This window comes from Pleuronectes platessa, chromosome 11 (genome assembly GCF_947347685.1).
Source record: "Pleuronectes platessa chromosome 11, fPlePla1.1, whole genome shotgun sequence".
Classification (NCBI taxonomy): Eukaryota; Metazoa; Chordata; class Actinopteri; order Pleuronectiformes; family Pleuronectidae; genus Pleuronectes; species Pleuronectes platessa.
Window position 1 is genome coordinate 8,575,169 of NC_070636.1, and position 16,600 is coordinate 8,591,768.

At 41.1% G+C, this 16,600-nt stretch overlaps 2 protein-coding genes across 2 annotated transcripts; both read left to right on the forward strand.

The window, feature by feature from the left end:
• The first annotated feature begins 44 nt into the window (after window positions 1-44).
• On the forward strand, window positions 45-3,084 carry LOC128451056 (uncharacterized). Its single transcript, XM_053434821.1, has 4 exons — window positions 45-556; window positions 1,724-2,054; window positions 2,176-2,351; window positions 2,844-3,084. Exons 1-4 carry the CDS (start codon window positions 45-47, stop codon window positions 3,082-3,084), a joined length of 1,260 nt encoding a protein of 419 aa, XP_053290796.1.
• Window positions 3,085-9,927: 6,843 nt separating this feature from the next.
• On the forward strand, window positions 9,928-15,553 carry LOC128451057 (uncharacterized). Its single transcript, XM_053434822.1, has 4 exons — window positions 9,928-10,439; window positions 14,193-14,523; window positions 14,645-14,820; window positions 15,313-15,553. The coding sequence occupies exons 1-4, from the start codon at window positions 9,928-9,930 to the stop codon at window positions 15,551-15,553; spliced, it is 1,260 nt and encodes a 419-aa protein (XP_053290797.1).
• Window positions 15,554-16,600: the final 1,047 nt, after the last annotated feature.

The window sequence follows — 16,600 nt, forward strand, 5'->3', positions numbered from 1 at the left end:
TTTGTACCTTCATCTTCCTCTTCATCCTCATTGGGAAACCGCCCATGAAGTATAGGTCAAATCGAAGACCCTACGGACTGAGCAAAACGTGTCCCTCTCATGTCTCTGATCATACCATCACCCCCCTCAACGACACCAAGCACCTACTGGTGTCGGCCTTCATGGACCAGAGGGTGAAAGGCTTTGATATACGCATCATTGCCATCTTCAGGAGAGACTCCATCAAACCTCTTCACTGTCACTTCTGCTGTGAAGGTTTCTCGTCAATCACAACTCCAGCGAAAATTGTACAACATTCAGACAACTTTGGATTTCCCTTTGGCACGACAGATGTCATGTGTCCGATTCCTGAAAACTGCAACGCGACACATGTCACTCTTCTGCCTCAGCCAGAGAGTGAGATTGCATCTAAACAGATTTGGCTCCCGATAAGAAACAGAAAGACCAACATGGACGAGAAGGAAAAGTTGCAGTTTAACTTCACAGTCTGCATCTCCAACCTGTTTGGAGACTACAACAACGTGCTTCAGTTTGCCCAGGCCCTGGAGATGTACAGGTCAGTGCAGCAGAAAGCCACAAAACTGGGTCAGAAATAGACAACACCTGACACTGTCACAAAAAATACTGCAAACGCTGCAAGGCTTCAGTTTGTTTCAAGGATTTTGTATTTCATCCAGTTATTCTCGTCGAGAAGGGAGCGTCAGGTGGTTTAAATGTCACCGCAGCGTTTACAACTCATGCACTCACATCTGGCATCCTGTCAGTATGCTGTAATAAGGCTGCAGGCAAAGATTTCAGATCAAATCCTCCTGGGCTCAAGAGAAGGAAGCAACTCAATAGGACAAACATAGAGCTCCAAGCAACACAACATCCATCCAGTATTATTGTTTCCACCATGACTGATTGAATTATTTCGCTGCAATCTGCATGCAGAGTGACAAAAGTCTTCAAACATTTCAACTTAAGCAAGGCCACTAAGACGAAGACACCCATTCAAAACAAAGTCCAGTTTTAAAATCAAACCATATACGCTATACTATTTAATGCCAGACTTATGATGCCTCCCCTATTTGAAAATAACTTTCAAAACTAACGCTGTGTCTGAAAATTATTCTCTAGCTCTCAGCTCTACAAAATGGCAAACACACTGTTGTGAAATAGTAGTACACTGTACGTTGGCTAATTATTAAATATCATGAAATATGATTATTAAAATAATAAAAAATATGTATTAAAAATGATAAAGCTATCAATTAAGAACAGTTAAATAATTAATGAAAACAATAAAATGATCAATTAAGAATAACATAATCTGTAATAATTATTTACCGATGACGGGGGCCCACCCTGGTAACAGGGACCAGCAGTCAATCTGTAAGGATCATCAACTTATAACAGTTCATGACCTGCTTTTGGGAAGTGTTTCCTTCTAAAAGGAAGGAAACACTCCCAATTTTGGATTTATATCTCTTGCTCCCCTGTGGTTTGAAAGTGCTCACAGAACCTTTACAACAGCTCAGGTTCCACAAGTAAATTTTCCGTAAATTATCCCATTCACGTATCAGAAGAATTGTGGAACCAGGCCAACCAGTTATGAGATGATCATGACCATAAAACAAGTGAATGACCTGAACAAGTTCAGTTCAGTTCACTCACATTCAAACATTTCTTGCAGCAGGTGTCGGTCCATTTATTTGAACCTTTGCATCACTTTTGCCCTCAGGTTGCTGGGTGTGGGCAGAGTGGTGATCTATAACACCAGCTGTGGCCCAGAGCTTGATCGTCTGCTGCAGATCTACAGCCAGGACGGCTTCCTGGAGATAGTTCAATGGCCCATCCACCAACATCTGATTCCATCTACAGGTTGGCTCTTCTCAGCGCACGGAGGGGACGTGCACTACTTTGGCCAGTTAGCCACGCTCAATGAGTGCATTTACAGATCCATGGAGCGCTCACGCTACGTCTTGCTGAATGACATTGATGAGATTATAATGCCTTACCAACACGACAACCTGATGTCTATGATGAACATGCTCGAAGAGCAGCATCCAAATGTAGGATATTTTCCCTCTGTATTTAGAAATAACTCAACATTTACACATTTCTTGCAAATAGCACTCATTTGTTTTCGAATTCTTTTATTTCATCTTCCAAACCTGAACCTATGTTCTGCAGGCTGGGGTGTTCATCATAGAAAACCATTTCTTTCCCAAGAAACCCTTTGAGGGAGACAAACCAGGTCCACTGCCTCAATGGAGAGGGGTGCCAGGCTTTAATATTATGGAGCACATCTACAGGGAGGAGCCGGACAGAACCAAATACCTACCCAACAAGTTGATAGTTAAACCAAGGTAGGAGAACTTGTCAGAATGCTGAGCTGTTTTTTGCTGCAGAAAGCGACGTTATCTTACTAAGTGAACATCTTTGTCTGCGTCTCCTATGTGTATGACATCTCTTTTTCATCCTGAGATATTTGTATTCTTTTTGTATTTTTAGTTTTGTGTCTGCTGTGTGTTATCAGCATCATGAACGTCATCAATGCATTAACTCACTCACTATGAATTGTCCGAATGTTCCCTCTCACATTCTCAAGAAAAAGTTCTGGGAATTGTCCGGAAAACAAAAGGAATGTGTCTATAATTCAGTACATGTCTGAAAGCAGCTTTCTTGAAATTGCAGGAGTAACGATATTTCCATGTCCTCAAAGCTCATGTATAATAATGTGGCTGAATGTGGCTCAAAAAGCTACAGATATTTTGGAAGAAACGTATTCATGAAATGTATTCATGATAATGAGCATAAACACCTTACTGAATGTCTAATTGACTGTGTGTGGATCACAGGGCAGTGGAGCAGACCTCGGTACACGAAGTGCTCAAGCAATTCAAAGAAACTTTCAAGGTTCCGTTTGAAGTCTGTCGGATCATCAACTGCCGAATGGTGTACCCAAAATCAGACCTGGAGAAACTCCGTGTAGACACCCGACTGTGGGACTTCTCAGATGATCTATTGACCAACGTGATGAAGATGCTGAGGAGAGCCAGGCTGCTGAGCTCCGAGCCAGAGGGTCGACAGATTGGATAAACAGGCTGAGTGAATGCACATTCTCACCAGCAGGACAAATAAAAAGCGTTTGAAAAAGGAAAGAACGACGCTGAGCTTTCACCTTTTCATTGGGCTGAGGGCCGATATCTACTCACTATTGTAGAGAGCAGGTTGGCAACTAAAAGGGGACAAGGGCCCCGAAGCTCTGGATCATCTTGCCAGAGGAAATTAGGCCGTCAAAGTCAGTAGCTGTGTTTCAATTCAGATTTGCATCCTTCGGCAGACTTGGTTCATGAAAGCGGGGCCTCTGTGAGGACTTGCCAAAATAAGGATACAGAGGATTTCATATATGCCAGCTGCTTTGCATTGCATTGCTTCGGCCCCAGAGAGGATCCACCCGCTTGGATCCTCTGTTACTTAGAAATTACGCATTTACCAGCAGCATTTGAAGGAGCATTTGGCGCCATTGGCCTTTAAATCCATCCTCTGAAGAATGCTGCCCCTGAATTTCGATACAGCCAGTGTCATCTTTTAAGTCCCATGTTAAAACGTACTTTTACCAGAGAACCTTACGTCATTCTGCGTGTCCTGCACCTTCTCTGTCGGCACATATTACTTCTTAATATATATTGTATAAAACTGTGTTTTATGTTAAACTGGGCCTATTGCCATGTATACACAAAGCTACCCTGTTATTGTGCATTCAATAATAAGCTATTAAAATAATACACATGTGCAGGTTCATATATTAATGTTTTTATTTTAAACATTTGCAAGGTATAGGGGGGCCATGCCGCTTATAAACATACATCTTGCATACAACACTGAGCTATTCAAATAATTCACAGATTCATGTTTTTATTTTAAACATGCATGGAGAAGGGACAGGGAATCCTCAAGCCATCTGTGGATGGTTTACATACTCCCACATTAGTGAGATGTCGGACCCTGATGAGAAGCACACAACTTATCTAACCTTGGACGGATGGAGGGTGTCAGAGAGAGGGTCATATCAGTCTTGACCTGTATTTGTTCTTCAGGTAGGTGAGTGAGGAAAATCCACTTTCGCAAAGAAGTTGTTGCAAAGGGCAAAAGGCTCATTATAGCTTTTGCTGCCAATTGTGGAAAATCTTTCTGGCAAGAGATGAGTGAGTGGTTAGGTTTCACATAGGTTTCTGAGCGTACCGTCAGTAGATAGTTCGATGAGCTGATCCTCCTCTGTCACTGACATTTGCCGTCTGCTGGAATGGAAACAGTATCCATGTCTTGTCCCTGAGCCAGGAGGCAGACTCAGAAAAGTAGTTCCTAAATTGTCCCTCGCTCCTCCAAGTGCGCAAGAATTGCGCGTGTTACGGGAGGCGAGAGCACAGCAGAATCTCCCAGCTCATCAACTGATGGAAACATGGAAAACATTCCCTCCCCGACGCGTCCCTCCATCTTCAGATTTTTTTGAGAAGCCTTCCATTCTGTCATCGACCTTGCATAGAACTGTTAAGTTTGTTCAGCTCAGCGAAAATTTCAGCAAGATATGCAAGTTTGTTGACCCAGTCATTGTCACTGAAAAGTGCAGCTAGCTCGGTGCACTTTTGTAGAAGTAAAACCTCCCGAATAGACGTGCGTAATTCCAACACACGTGACAACACTGTTCCACGTGAAAGCCATCGAACCTCAGAATGGTACAGCGCAGTGTGTTCTTATCCCGCAGCAGCACAGAGATAAGGGAAGAAACGCGTTTGCAAAGCACTCGTCTTGACTATATTGACAACTTTCACAGCCGAGTCCATGTCTCCCTGTGTAGCCAGCACTGCGTCCAAATCACTTGCTGAGCTTTATCCCTTACAAGCGCAATTAGTCCACTTTTTAAACCAGCCATGGCTCTTGCACCGTCGATGCACAGCGCAATACATTTGGCCCATGGAATGGAATGTTCTCTGAAAAAACATCAATCATTTTTAAGATTTCATAATTAGTTGTGCGTTCAGGAAGTGGCCTACAAAACAAAAATTCCTACTAAATGTCCTAAGCCCACAAACGCCAGAAGCTGGGCGTCTTTTGACACAGCTGTAGATTCATCCAATTGTCAATACGGCGAACAATGGTTGCGTCCTACACTAGAATAGTTTTCAGTTTATTAATGTCAATATCATTCCCATACATAGTTTTACACATGTCAGTTGCTGAAGGCATTATTCAATCCTCTCCAAGTGTGTATGGCTGTTTCTTCTGGGCATGCTAAACATGCCTGGATGGATCAAAACAGTTGAGACTGTGTCAGAGGACCTGCATCTGCACCTGCATGGTGAACAAATAACATGAGATGATTCTAGGCAAGTATCATTTAAATTAAAGTAAATTCTAAAAATGAAATGTATTTAGGCATTTCTATTAATTGTATTGGATTGCTAAGGTTGGACAAAAAGAGAGCGAACTCTTTCTAAAATCATTTATTAGACCCATGCTATCAAAGACTTTATGGAGCGATGCCCCGAATTATTTGATGAAACTCAGGTAAGTTGTATATTGTATTTTGATCTTTAAAACAGTGATATTGGTTGTTTATCGGTAAACATTTTGAACGGAAAGCAGTCTGAAGTTAATTAACCATGCTGCAACTGTGGTTTTGCATTTAAATAGAGCAAAGAGAGAAAACATTAAATGAAAGAATGTAAAAATCCTTAAACCAATAAAAATGTAACGTTTTAAAGTGATACTATTTAAGGTATCTTTCTAGTCTATAACAACTTGGTTTGAAGTCCAAGTTGTATTTTTTTTTTCAAAGGGATAGTTCACAGAAAATAAAAAATCTGTCATTATCTACAAATATAATTGAAGTAAATGGTGATACATTGGTCAGATGTAAAAAACACATAAGAAAAGAAAAAGAAACAACGCCTCCATACTGCTCCTGTGATGTCATCCAAGTGTCCGCAAGCCCCGACATTCATGTACGATCTGAAACAGCGTCATTTACACAATGTGTTCATCCTAAATGTCCTGTGATATCCTCCTCTGGAGCTGTGTCCACGTTCACACGCACACACATTGCACACAAGCTCTCATCCTAGGGAACGCACGGGGCGCACAATAGGATCGCTATATCCGCTAGCATCGCGTCTTCCGGTTGGGGACTTTATTCTTAAAACATGGTGTAACTTATGCCGTTTCGAGTCGAATATGAATGTCAGGGCTTGGAGCTTGGATGATGCCACACGAGCAGTATTGAGGCATGTTGTGTATTTTTTTATGTTTTATTACGTTTGAAAAGTTTTGAAACTTCAATTGTATCGGATTTGGATTCCAACACTGAAACTCCAAAGTGTTTTGTGGAATCTAACTCTAAAGAATCCACAAAACAGTGGACTCTAACTCCGATGGAGGGCTGGTGAAGATTCCGAAAGTTTCCTTTTTTGGTGAACTACCCCTTTAAGTGGTCCAATTTGGTCATATAACGTTGGTGATTAAAAAAACACAGAAGAGTTTGAGGCAACCTTGATAGGCATGTGATGAAATGTGCCATCGTCGATGATCACCAGTTAACCCCTGGATCTCACCACAAGAAAGCTACCGTCCTGGTTGAGGAATCCAAAGAAACTTAATCTATATTCTTTGTGTCTCGGAAACTGTTCCTTGATCTCGATGGACTGAAACCAGTGTCAAAGTGTCAAATCTCAAAACACTATTTTGATACTTTGAGTGGACTTTTACATTTACATTGTTTTTTGTATGTTTTGTACATAAATGCAGGTCAAAATAGTTTTTGCTTTGAATTTATTGATTTCTTCAAGGCTACAAGAACAAAAACTGTAAAAAGCTAAACAGCCGAAGAAAATATAATTGGAGCAATACAATTTTAAATGATTGTCAACTTAAAAACTGGGTTGGGTTAGGGTTAGAAACTTCTTAAAACTTAAAAACTTCTGTTCATCACTATAAAAATGAAGAAAAAAGACTTGAAAAATCCTTTCAATAATGTGGAGAAGTAGTTGGAACATCTTTATTTTAAGCAGTATTCAACTTCAACGTTTGTGTTTATTGTAACAATTCTGTGAGGATTGTGTGTCACTGTTATTGGTTTTGTTGTTTCTCCTCCTTCCCTTCTTCTTCTCCCTGTGCAGGTTGTGTGGGTTAGGGTTAGGGGGCGTGGCTGGCTCCTGCTGCTACGGACAAGACACACCTGCACTCAATCTCAGCTCATCATCCGCTCCAGAAAGGCCTGGTCGTTCCATCACTTCAGTGCCGGATTGTCTTACTTTATTTTTTCCACAGGCAAAAGGTAAGTAGAAAAGCACAGCTTTAGAAAAGACTTACAGAGAATGCATTTGACTGTGCAGATGTTGGGGGAGTAAGGTGCCTTGCACAGGGGCACTAGACAGGGTAGGGAAAATCCTCTTGGATCTTTGGACAGGTTCGTCTTTTTGTTGTTTCTCCGTGGAGTCGAACCAGAGACCTTTTCTGCTCATAGTCCAAGTTTCTGCCACTAGTCCACAGCCTTATTTGGCTAAAAATGTACGTTTTTAGCGTCTAACTTCAAGTCAGCTCTTCATGTTCCACTGGTTTGAATCTACTACATCCTGTTTCAGGTCCTCTGATTTTAATGCTGTTTTTACTTACAACAAGCTAAACATTGTGAAAGGCCTCTTTTACTGTTGTATGACACTTTGGCTGCAGTAACACACAGTAGCACTTGAATTCAGCCAAAACTAACTCATTATCTATTAAAGCCTTTATACTCACACAGGGCTCTTATTTACTCTCTACTATTGTCATGTTGACAATGGGTGGAACTTCTCTTTGATGGAAAGCTTTCAAATTATAAAACAAATAAGATATTATAATCAGAGTTAATTGAAGGATGACACGTTGACTAGTGGAAACACCCATATTGTCCTGAGGAGCGGTCTCATCAGAAAGTACAGCCGAGGCCAAAAGTTTTGACACAAGTATTGGTTTTCAGAAAGTGCGTTGCTTCAGTGTTTTTAGATCTTTTTATCAGATGCTACTATGGTATACTGAAGTATAATTACAGGCATTTCATGAGTGTCAAAAGATTTTATTGACAATTACATTGAGTTCATGCAAAGAGTCAATATTTGCAGTGTTGACCCTTCTTTTTCAAGACCTCTGCAATTCGCCCTGGCATGCTGTCAGTTAACCTCTGGGCCACATCCTGACTGATGGTAGCTCATTCTTGCATAATCAATGCTTAAAGTTTGTCAGAATATGTGGCTTTTGGTTGGTCCACCCGCCTCTTGATGATTGACCACACTTTCTCAATGGGATTAAGGTCTGGGGAGTTTCCTGGCCATGTACCCAAAATTTCGATGTTTTGCTCCCCGAGACACTTAGTTATCACTTTTACTTTATGGCAAGGTGCTCCATCATGCTGGAAAAGGCATTGTTTGTCACCAAACTGGTCTTGGATGGTTGGGAGAAGCTGCTCTCAGGATGTTTTGGTACCATTCTTTAATCATGGCAGTGTTCTAAGGCAAAAATGTGAGTGAGCCCACTCCCTTGGCTGAGAAGCAACCCCACACATAATTGGTCTCAGGATGCTTTACTGTTGGCACGACACAGGACTCATGGTAGCGCTCACCTTTTCTTCTCCGGACAAGCTTTCTTCCAGATACCCAAAACAATCTGAAAGGGGATTCATCAGAGAAAATGACTTTACCCCAGTCCTCATCAGTCCAATCCCTGCACCATTGGCAGAATATCAGTCTGTCCCTGATGTTTTTCCTGGAGAGAAGTGGCTTCTTCGCTACCCTTCTTGACACCAGGCCATCCTCCAAAAGTCTTCGCCTCACTGTGCGTGCAGATGCACTCACACCTGCCTGCTGTCATTCCTGAGCAACCTCTGCACTGGTGGTGCCCCGATCCCGCAGCTGAATCAACTTTAGGATACGGTCCTGGCACTTGCTGGACCTTCTTGGGCGCCCTGACGCCTTCTTCACAACAATTGAACCACTGTCCTTGAAGTTCTTGATGTTCCGATAAACAGTAGATTTAGGTGCAATCCTACTACAGCAACATCCTTGCCTCTGAAGCCCTTTTTGTGCAAAGCAATGATGACTGCACGTGTTTCCTTGCAGATAACCATGGTTAACAGGAGAAGAACAATGATTTCAAGCACCACCCTCCGATTAAAGCTTGTAGTCTGCATTTCTGTCTCAATCAGGATGACAGAGTGTTCTCCAGACTTGTCCCGGTCAACACTCTCCCCTGTGTTAAGGTCAGCTGGTCCTTTTGTGGCAGGGCTGAAATGCACTGGAAATGTTTTTTTGGAGATAAAGTTCATTCTCATGGCAAAGAGGGACTTTGCAATTCATCTGATCAATCTTCGTAACATTCTGGAGTGTATGCAAATTGTCATCATAAAAACTGAGGCAGCAGACTTTGTGAAAATTAAGATTTGTCGGTTTTTTAAAAACTTTTGGCCACGGCTGTACATCCTGGATGGACTGTAGGTCAAAAAGGGAAATTCACTTTACAATCTATCCCTATCATGTAAATAGAATAAATATAATATTTAAAAACATAACTGACAGCAGCAATCAATACAGTGCTCTGATCCAGAGGCAGTTGAGAACAACAGTTTCAGGAAGGAGACAATCCACAGGGTTATGGGGTGGCTGAGATGCCTGCAACTTGACTACTATTCTTATTGGACATGTGATTCAATATGTTTTTCCTTCATTAACTTTTACAAAAAAAAATATTGGCTCTTCAGGAGAATTCTTTCAAGTTTGGTCAGAGTTAAACTCTCTAACTGTGGTTTCTAATCCATCACAGGTTCGAATGGACAAGGTCAAATATTTCAGATGGATGCTTTTCCTCTTCATTTGTACCTTCACCTCCCTCTTCATCCTCATTGGGAAACCGCCCATGAAGTATAGGTCAATTCCAGGACCCTACGGACAGAGCAAAATGTGTCCCTCTCATGTCTCTGATCAGACCATCACCCCCCTCAACGACACCAAGCACCTACTGGTGTCGGCCTTCATGGACCAGAGGGTGAAAGGCTTTGATATACGCATCATTGCCATCTTCAGGAGAGACTCCATCAAACCTCTTCACTGTCACTTCTGCTGTGAAGGTTTCTCGTCAATCACAACTCCAGCAAAAATTGTACAACATTCAGACAACTTTGGATTTCCCTTTGGCACGACAGATGTCATGTGTCCCATTCCTGAAAACTGCAACGCGACACATGTCACTCTTCTGCCTCAGCCAGAGAGTGAGATTGCATCTAAACAGATTTGGCTCCTGATAAGAAACAGAAAGACCAACATGGACGAGAAGGAAAAGTTGCAGTTTAACTTCACAGTCTGCATCTCCAACCTGTTTGGAGACTACAACAACGTGCTTCAGTTTGCCCAGTCCCTGGAGATGTACAGGTCAGTGCAGCAGAAAGCCACAAAACTGGGTCAGAAATAGACAACACCTGACACGTCACAAAAAATACTGCAAACGCTGCAAGGCTTCAGTTTGTTTCAAGGATTTTGTATTTCATCCAGTTATTCTCGTCGAGAAGGGAGCGTCAGGTGGTTTAAATGTCACCGCAGCGTTTACAACTCATGCACTCACATCTGGCATCCTGTCAGTATGCTGTAATAAGGCTGCAGGCAAAGATTTCAGATCAAATCCTCCTGGGCTCAAGAGAAGGAAGCAACTCAATAGGACAAACATAGAGCTCCAAGCAACACAACATCCATCCAGTATTATTGTTTCCACCATGACCGATTTAATTATTTCGCTGCAATCTGCATGCAGAGTGACAAAAGTCTTCAAACATTTCAACTTAAGCAAGGCCACTAAGACGAAGACACCCATTCAAAACAAAGTCCAGTTTTAAAATCAAACCATATACGCTATACTATTTAATGCCAGACTTATGATGCCTCCCCAATTTGAAAATAACTTTCAAAACTAACGCTGTGTCTGAAAATTATTCTCTAACTCTCAGCTCTACAAAATGGCAAACACACTGTTGTGAAATAGTAGTAGACTGTACGTTGGCTAATTATTAAATATCATGAAATATGATTATTAAAATAATAAAAAATATGTATTGACATGTAATGAACCCACCAGCAAAAGAAAGAAATGCTTTCCGACACTATGATACAAAGATTTCACTAAACATTTGGACAGCTCTACAAAATGGTGAACACACTGTTGTGAAATAGTAGTAGACTGTACGTTGGCTAATTATTAAATATCATGAAATATGATTATTAAAATAATAAAAAATATGTATTGACATGTAATGAACCCACCAGCAAAAGAAAGAAATGCTTTCCGACACTATGATACAAAGATTTCACTAAACATTTGGACAGCTCTACAAAATGGTGAACACACTGTTGTGAAATAGTAGTAGACTGTACGTTGGCTAATTATTAAATATCATGAAATATGATTATTAAAATAATAAAAAATACGTATTAAAAATGATAAAGCTATCAATTAAGAATAATAAAATAATCAATTAGAAATTATACGATTATCAATTAAGAACAGATAAATAATTAATGAAAAAAATAAAAAGATCAATTAAGAATAACACAATCTGTAATAATTATTTACCGACAACGGGGGACCACCCTGGTAACAGGGACCAGCAGTCAATCTGTAAGGATCATCAACTTATAACAGTTCAATAACTAATCTCAATATTTAATATTAATGATTGTATAATGAACAATGAAGGGTTTTAAGTTCGATCATAATCCAGCTGTATTCACATACATATGCACAAATAATCACAAGATACAGATACTTAATTACACTAGAATTTATTTAAAGATAATAACATGAAAGTAAATCAATGATTACTATTCTAACAAAACTCCATTATGTCACAGATAACAACAGCACAATTTAGAACACGTGTGTGTGTGTGTGTGTGTGTGTGTGTGTGTGTGTGTGTGTGTGTGTGTGTGTGTGTGTGTGTGTGTGTGTGTGTGTGTGTGTGTGTGTGTGTGTGTGTGTGTGTGTGTGTGTGTGTGTGTGTGTGTGTGTGTCAGGCAATAGCGTAATGACACAGTCACGTGGTGACGTAGTCTGGCCAAATTCAAGATGGTGGTACACTCACGTGATTCAAAATGGAGGATTATGTTAATGAGGCCAAAGTCAAAATGGCGGTAGGTCACGTGAGTTGAACAAAGCAATTTAGGACAAAGAGATTCTGATGTATCTCATGGTTTGAAGCTAGAACCACGTGTTTTGAACGAGGGATCCTTAGAACAAGCTCTGATCCATCAGAGATGCGACCACGCTGTTTTTTTAAGTATCAGAAGATATATATATGTAAATGTGAAGATGCAGGTCGGAACGTGTGTGAAGGGCAGGTTTACGAGAAGAGAGAGAGAGAAAGAGAGAGAGATAGAAACATGCAAGGAATGATCAGAAAAACTCTCAAAACACGCCAGAGACAAGTTTACCGTGACTTTACCACTCGGTGCCCAAGCGGGCGTTGTTAAGCAGCTGTAGAGCAGCTGTTTGTCGATCGGGGAGAAAGTCTGTGTGATCTCGGCCTGCCGAGTGAACTTCCTGTGCCGCAGCCTTTTCAAGTTAAAATAAAAAAAAGTCTTAATAAAATAAAGCGTCAACTTAAGATAAAAATAAAGAAAATGAAATAAAACAAACATCTGTGGTTGCCCCTTTAGCAACTAAATCATCTGGAGAGACCTTGAGAGGTCTTGAGAAGTCTTCAGTGCAGGGCAAAAGCGAAGATCTCAGAGGGAAAGCTGTATTTATTACCTGAGAGGTGCCATCCCCCTTGAGGGCCATGGGCTTATGTTGGCAATCAGCCAATGGAATGTCAGGGTTTGACCTCAGTGGGCGGGGATTCAACCTCAGAGGGCGTCTAGAAATACAGTGAGGGTCCCTGAAGGACACCGGGGAATCTTAAACCACTAGGGGGCAAAACTCTAGACTGGCTTCAGCCTTTCCTACAGGCCTCGGTTTTTATGGTTCTTTGTGTGAACTCTACCCCAACAACACTATAGAATGGATTACATAGTAATTAGTGGGTGATTTCTGACCCAGCTTTAGTTCAATTCATTAATTTAATTAGGGGACAATTTGTAATAGAGACTCGCACATATTTGAAACTGGTGGCGCCCCCTATTGTGGGATTTTAAATATTGTTGCACATATATTTTATTGTTGTATTAAAGAAGAAAACAAATTGGGGGAGGGGGGTATTTTAGGAGATGTAAAGAACAGTTTTTTTGCCCCCTATGGATCAGGCTCAACTTGCATTGGTCGGCCTATTCCTACTCATGACACAAATATATCTACCAAGATTTCTGATCATTTGAGAAAAGTTAATGAGTTAGGACCAATTTCCTGATAAGGTAACACCTTGTGACATTTATTGATGTCACTGATTTTAACAAGCTTGTTCAAATGATGATATGCATAAAATCTGGTAGCGAATGGTTTAGGAGATGTAAAGAACACAGTTTTTATGTAGGGCATTTCGGAGCTGGACTAGTGTGACAAATTCAATCAAGTTAATTTGACTTTCAAATTTCAATCTTGGGGCTCTTAATTACAGTGCCACCATCTGGTCACTTGGACGTCTGAAGATTGAGCCCCAGTAATGACTGGAATAAGAATGAACAAGAACGGACAGAAAGGGAACAGGTTTTTTATTTCTTTACAAAGATGTGAGTGGTGTGCACAGTTTGCAGAGATCAGGGGAAATATAAGCTACAATATTACAAACGACATAATGTGTTTACAACCAGACTTGAACTGACACCTGATCTCAACACCCGCAGTGTAGCTCTTACTGCATCAGGAATAAGCAAAAATCACTGTGGCACTGAACCTGCTTTTGGGAATTTTCTAAAAGGAAGGAAACGCTCCCAATTTTGGATTTATATCTCTTGCTCCCCTGTGGTTTGAAAGTGCCCATAGAACTTTTACAACAGCTCAGGTTCCACAAGTAAATTTTCCGTAAATTATCCCATTCACGTATCAGAAAAATTGTGGAACCAGGCCAACCAGTTATGAGATGATCATGACCATAAAACAAGTGAATGACCTGAACAAGTTCAGTTCAGTTCACTCACATTCATTTCTTGCAGCAGGTGTCGGTCCATTTATTTGAACCTTTGCATCACTTTTGCCCTCAGGTTGCTGGGTGTGGGCAGAGTGGTGATCTATAACACCAGCTGTGGCCCAGAGCTCGAACGTCTGCTGCAGATCTACAGCCAGGACGGCTTCCTGGAGATAGTTCAATGGCCCATCCACCAACATCTGATTCCATCTACAGGTTGGCTCTTCTCAGAGCACGGAGGGGACGTGCACTACTTTGGCCAGTTAGCTACGCTCAATGAGTGCATTTACAGATCCATGGAGCGCTCACGCTACGTCTTGCTGAACGACATTGATGAGATTATAATGCCTTACCAACACGACAACCTGATGTCTATGATGAACATGCTCGAAGAGCAGCATCCAAATGTAGGATATTTTCCCTCTGTATTAAGAAATAACTCAACATTTACACATTTCTTGAAAGTAGCACTCATTTGTTTTCGAATTCTTTTATTTCATCTTCCAAACCTGAACCTATGTTCTGCAGGCTGGGGTGTTCATCATAGAAAACCATTTCTTTCCCAAGAAACCCTTTGAGGGAGACAAACCGGGTCCACTGCCTCAATGGAGAGGGGTGCCAGGCTTTAATATTATGGAGCACATCTACAGGGAGGAGCCGGACAGAACCAAGCACCTACCCAACAAGTTGATAGTTAAACCAAGGTAGGAGAACTTGTCAGAATGCTGAGCTGTTTTTTGCTGCAGAAAGCAATGTTATCTTACTAAGTGAACATCTTTGTCGGCGTCTCCTATGTGTATGACATCTCTTTTTCATCCTGAGATATTTGTATTCTTTTTGTATTTTTAGTTTTGTGTCTGCTGTGTGTTATCAGCATCATCAACGTCATCAATGTATTAACTCACTCACTATGAATTGTGCGAATGTTCCCTCTCACATTCTCAAGAAAAAGTTCTGGGAATTGTCCGGAAAACAAAAGGAATGTGTCTATAATTCAGTACATGTCTGAAAGCAGCTTTCTTGAAATTGCAGGAGTAACGATATTTCCATGTCCTCAAAGCTCATGTATAATAATGTGGCTGAATGTGGCTCAAAAAGCTACAGATATTTTAGAAGAAACGTATTCATGAAATGTATTCATGATAATGAGCATAAACACCTTACTGAATGTCTAATTGACTGTGTGTGGATCACAGGGCAGTGGAGCAGACCTCGGTACACGAAGTGCTCAAGCAATTCAAAGAAACTTTCAAGGTTCCGTTTGAAGTCTGTCGGATCATCAACTGCCGAATGGTGTACCCAAAATCAGAGCTGGAGAAACTCCATGTAGACACCCGACTGTGGGACTTCTCAGATGATCTATTGACCAACGTGATGAAGATGCTGAGGAGAGCCAGGCTGCTGAGCTCCGAGCCAGAGGGTCGACAGATTGGATAAACAGGCTGAGTGAATGCACATTCTCACCAGCAGGACAAATAAAAAAACGTTTGAAAAAGGAAAGGACGACGCTGAGCTTTCACCTTTTCATTGGGCTGAGGGACGATATTTACTCACTATTGTAGAGAGCAGGTTGGCAACTAAAAGGGGAAAGGGCCCCGATGCACGATCTGATGTATTTTTTGTTATGTGTTTTTGAAGACTAACAAATATGATGACAATAAGAATTATTGGGAACAATAGTAGATGTGAATTCATTGCATTACTGCACACATAATAACTAGGGCTGTGCGGGCCCGAACACTTACGAACTCTGGACCTGACGTGGCCGTGGGGGAGGGCAGTCAGGGACCGGGCGAAATGGCTCAGTGTAGTGTGTTTCACCTCCTGTGTCCGTCATGCATTCTGGTCCATGCCATCAAGGGCAGACCACATAGGGAAAATGTAAATCAAAATTAAAGTTGTAAAACAAGGCTTACTTCCTGTTGCCAGTGTTGAAATATCGATGTTTCTCTGTATCTTTTGATTATATTTTACCTATATCCTGTGAACAAATATTAGCTGTATAATCTATATAATCAATAATGCTACAACTGATTCTTTTATTTGGAATGATGTATATCTTTTTGACTCAGACACAGGGTCAGGCCCAGAGCAAGACCACAGAAAGCAGGTATCAATCTGAATGTCAATCTGACTGCAAAATACAATTCGGAGAAAAGTGTGTGGTGGAAGTTCATCTTGAGTTTTGAAATAATGAAAAAACGGATGCTCAGAAAAGAGAGAGGACGTGCCAGAACTAATACAATGAGGTGCTTCATGAAAAATGGTGAGAAAAAGATATGAAATCCTCCTAAGTCTAATCTGTTGAAAGTGATGTGCTTGCAAAAAACTGCACTTTGAGGAAACAGTATACATCTGGCCAATAACTGAATTCCCTCAAAGAAAAAGAACCGCCTCTGTGCCCACCCTGTGTCTTGATATATACTGTGGACTTAGGATGAGTGTGAGGCTTCTTCTCGACATGATCCAGTGAACCTGGTGAAG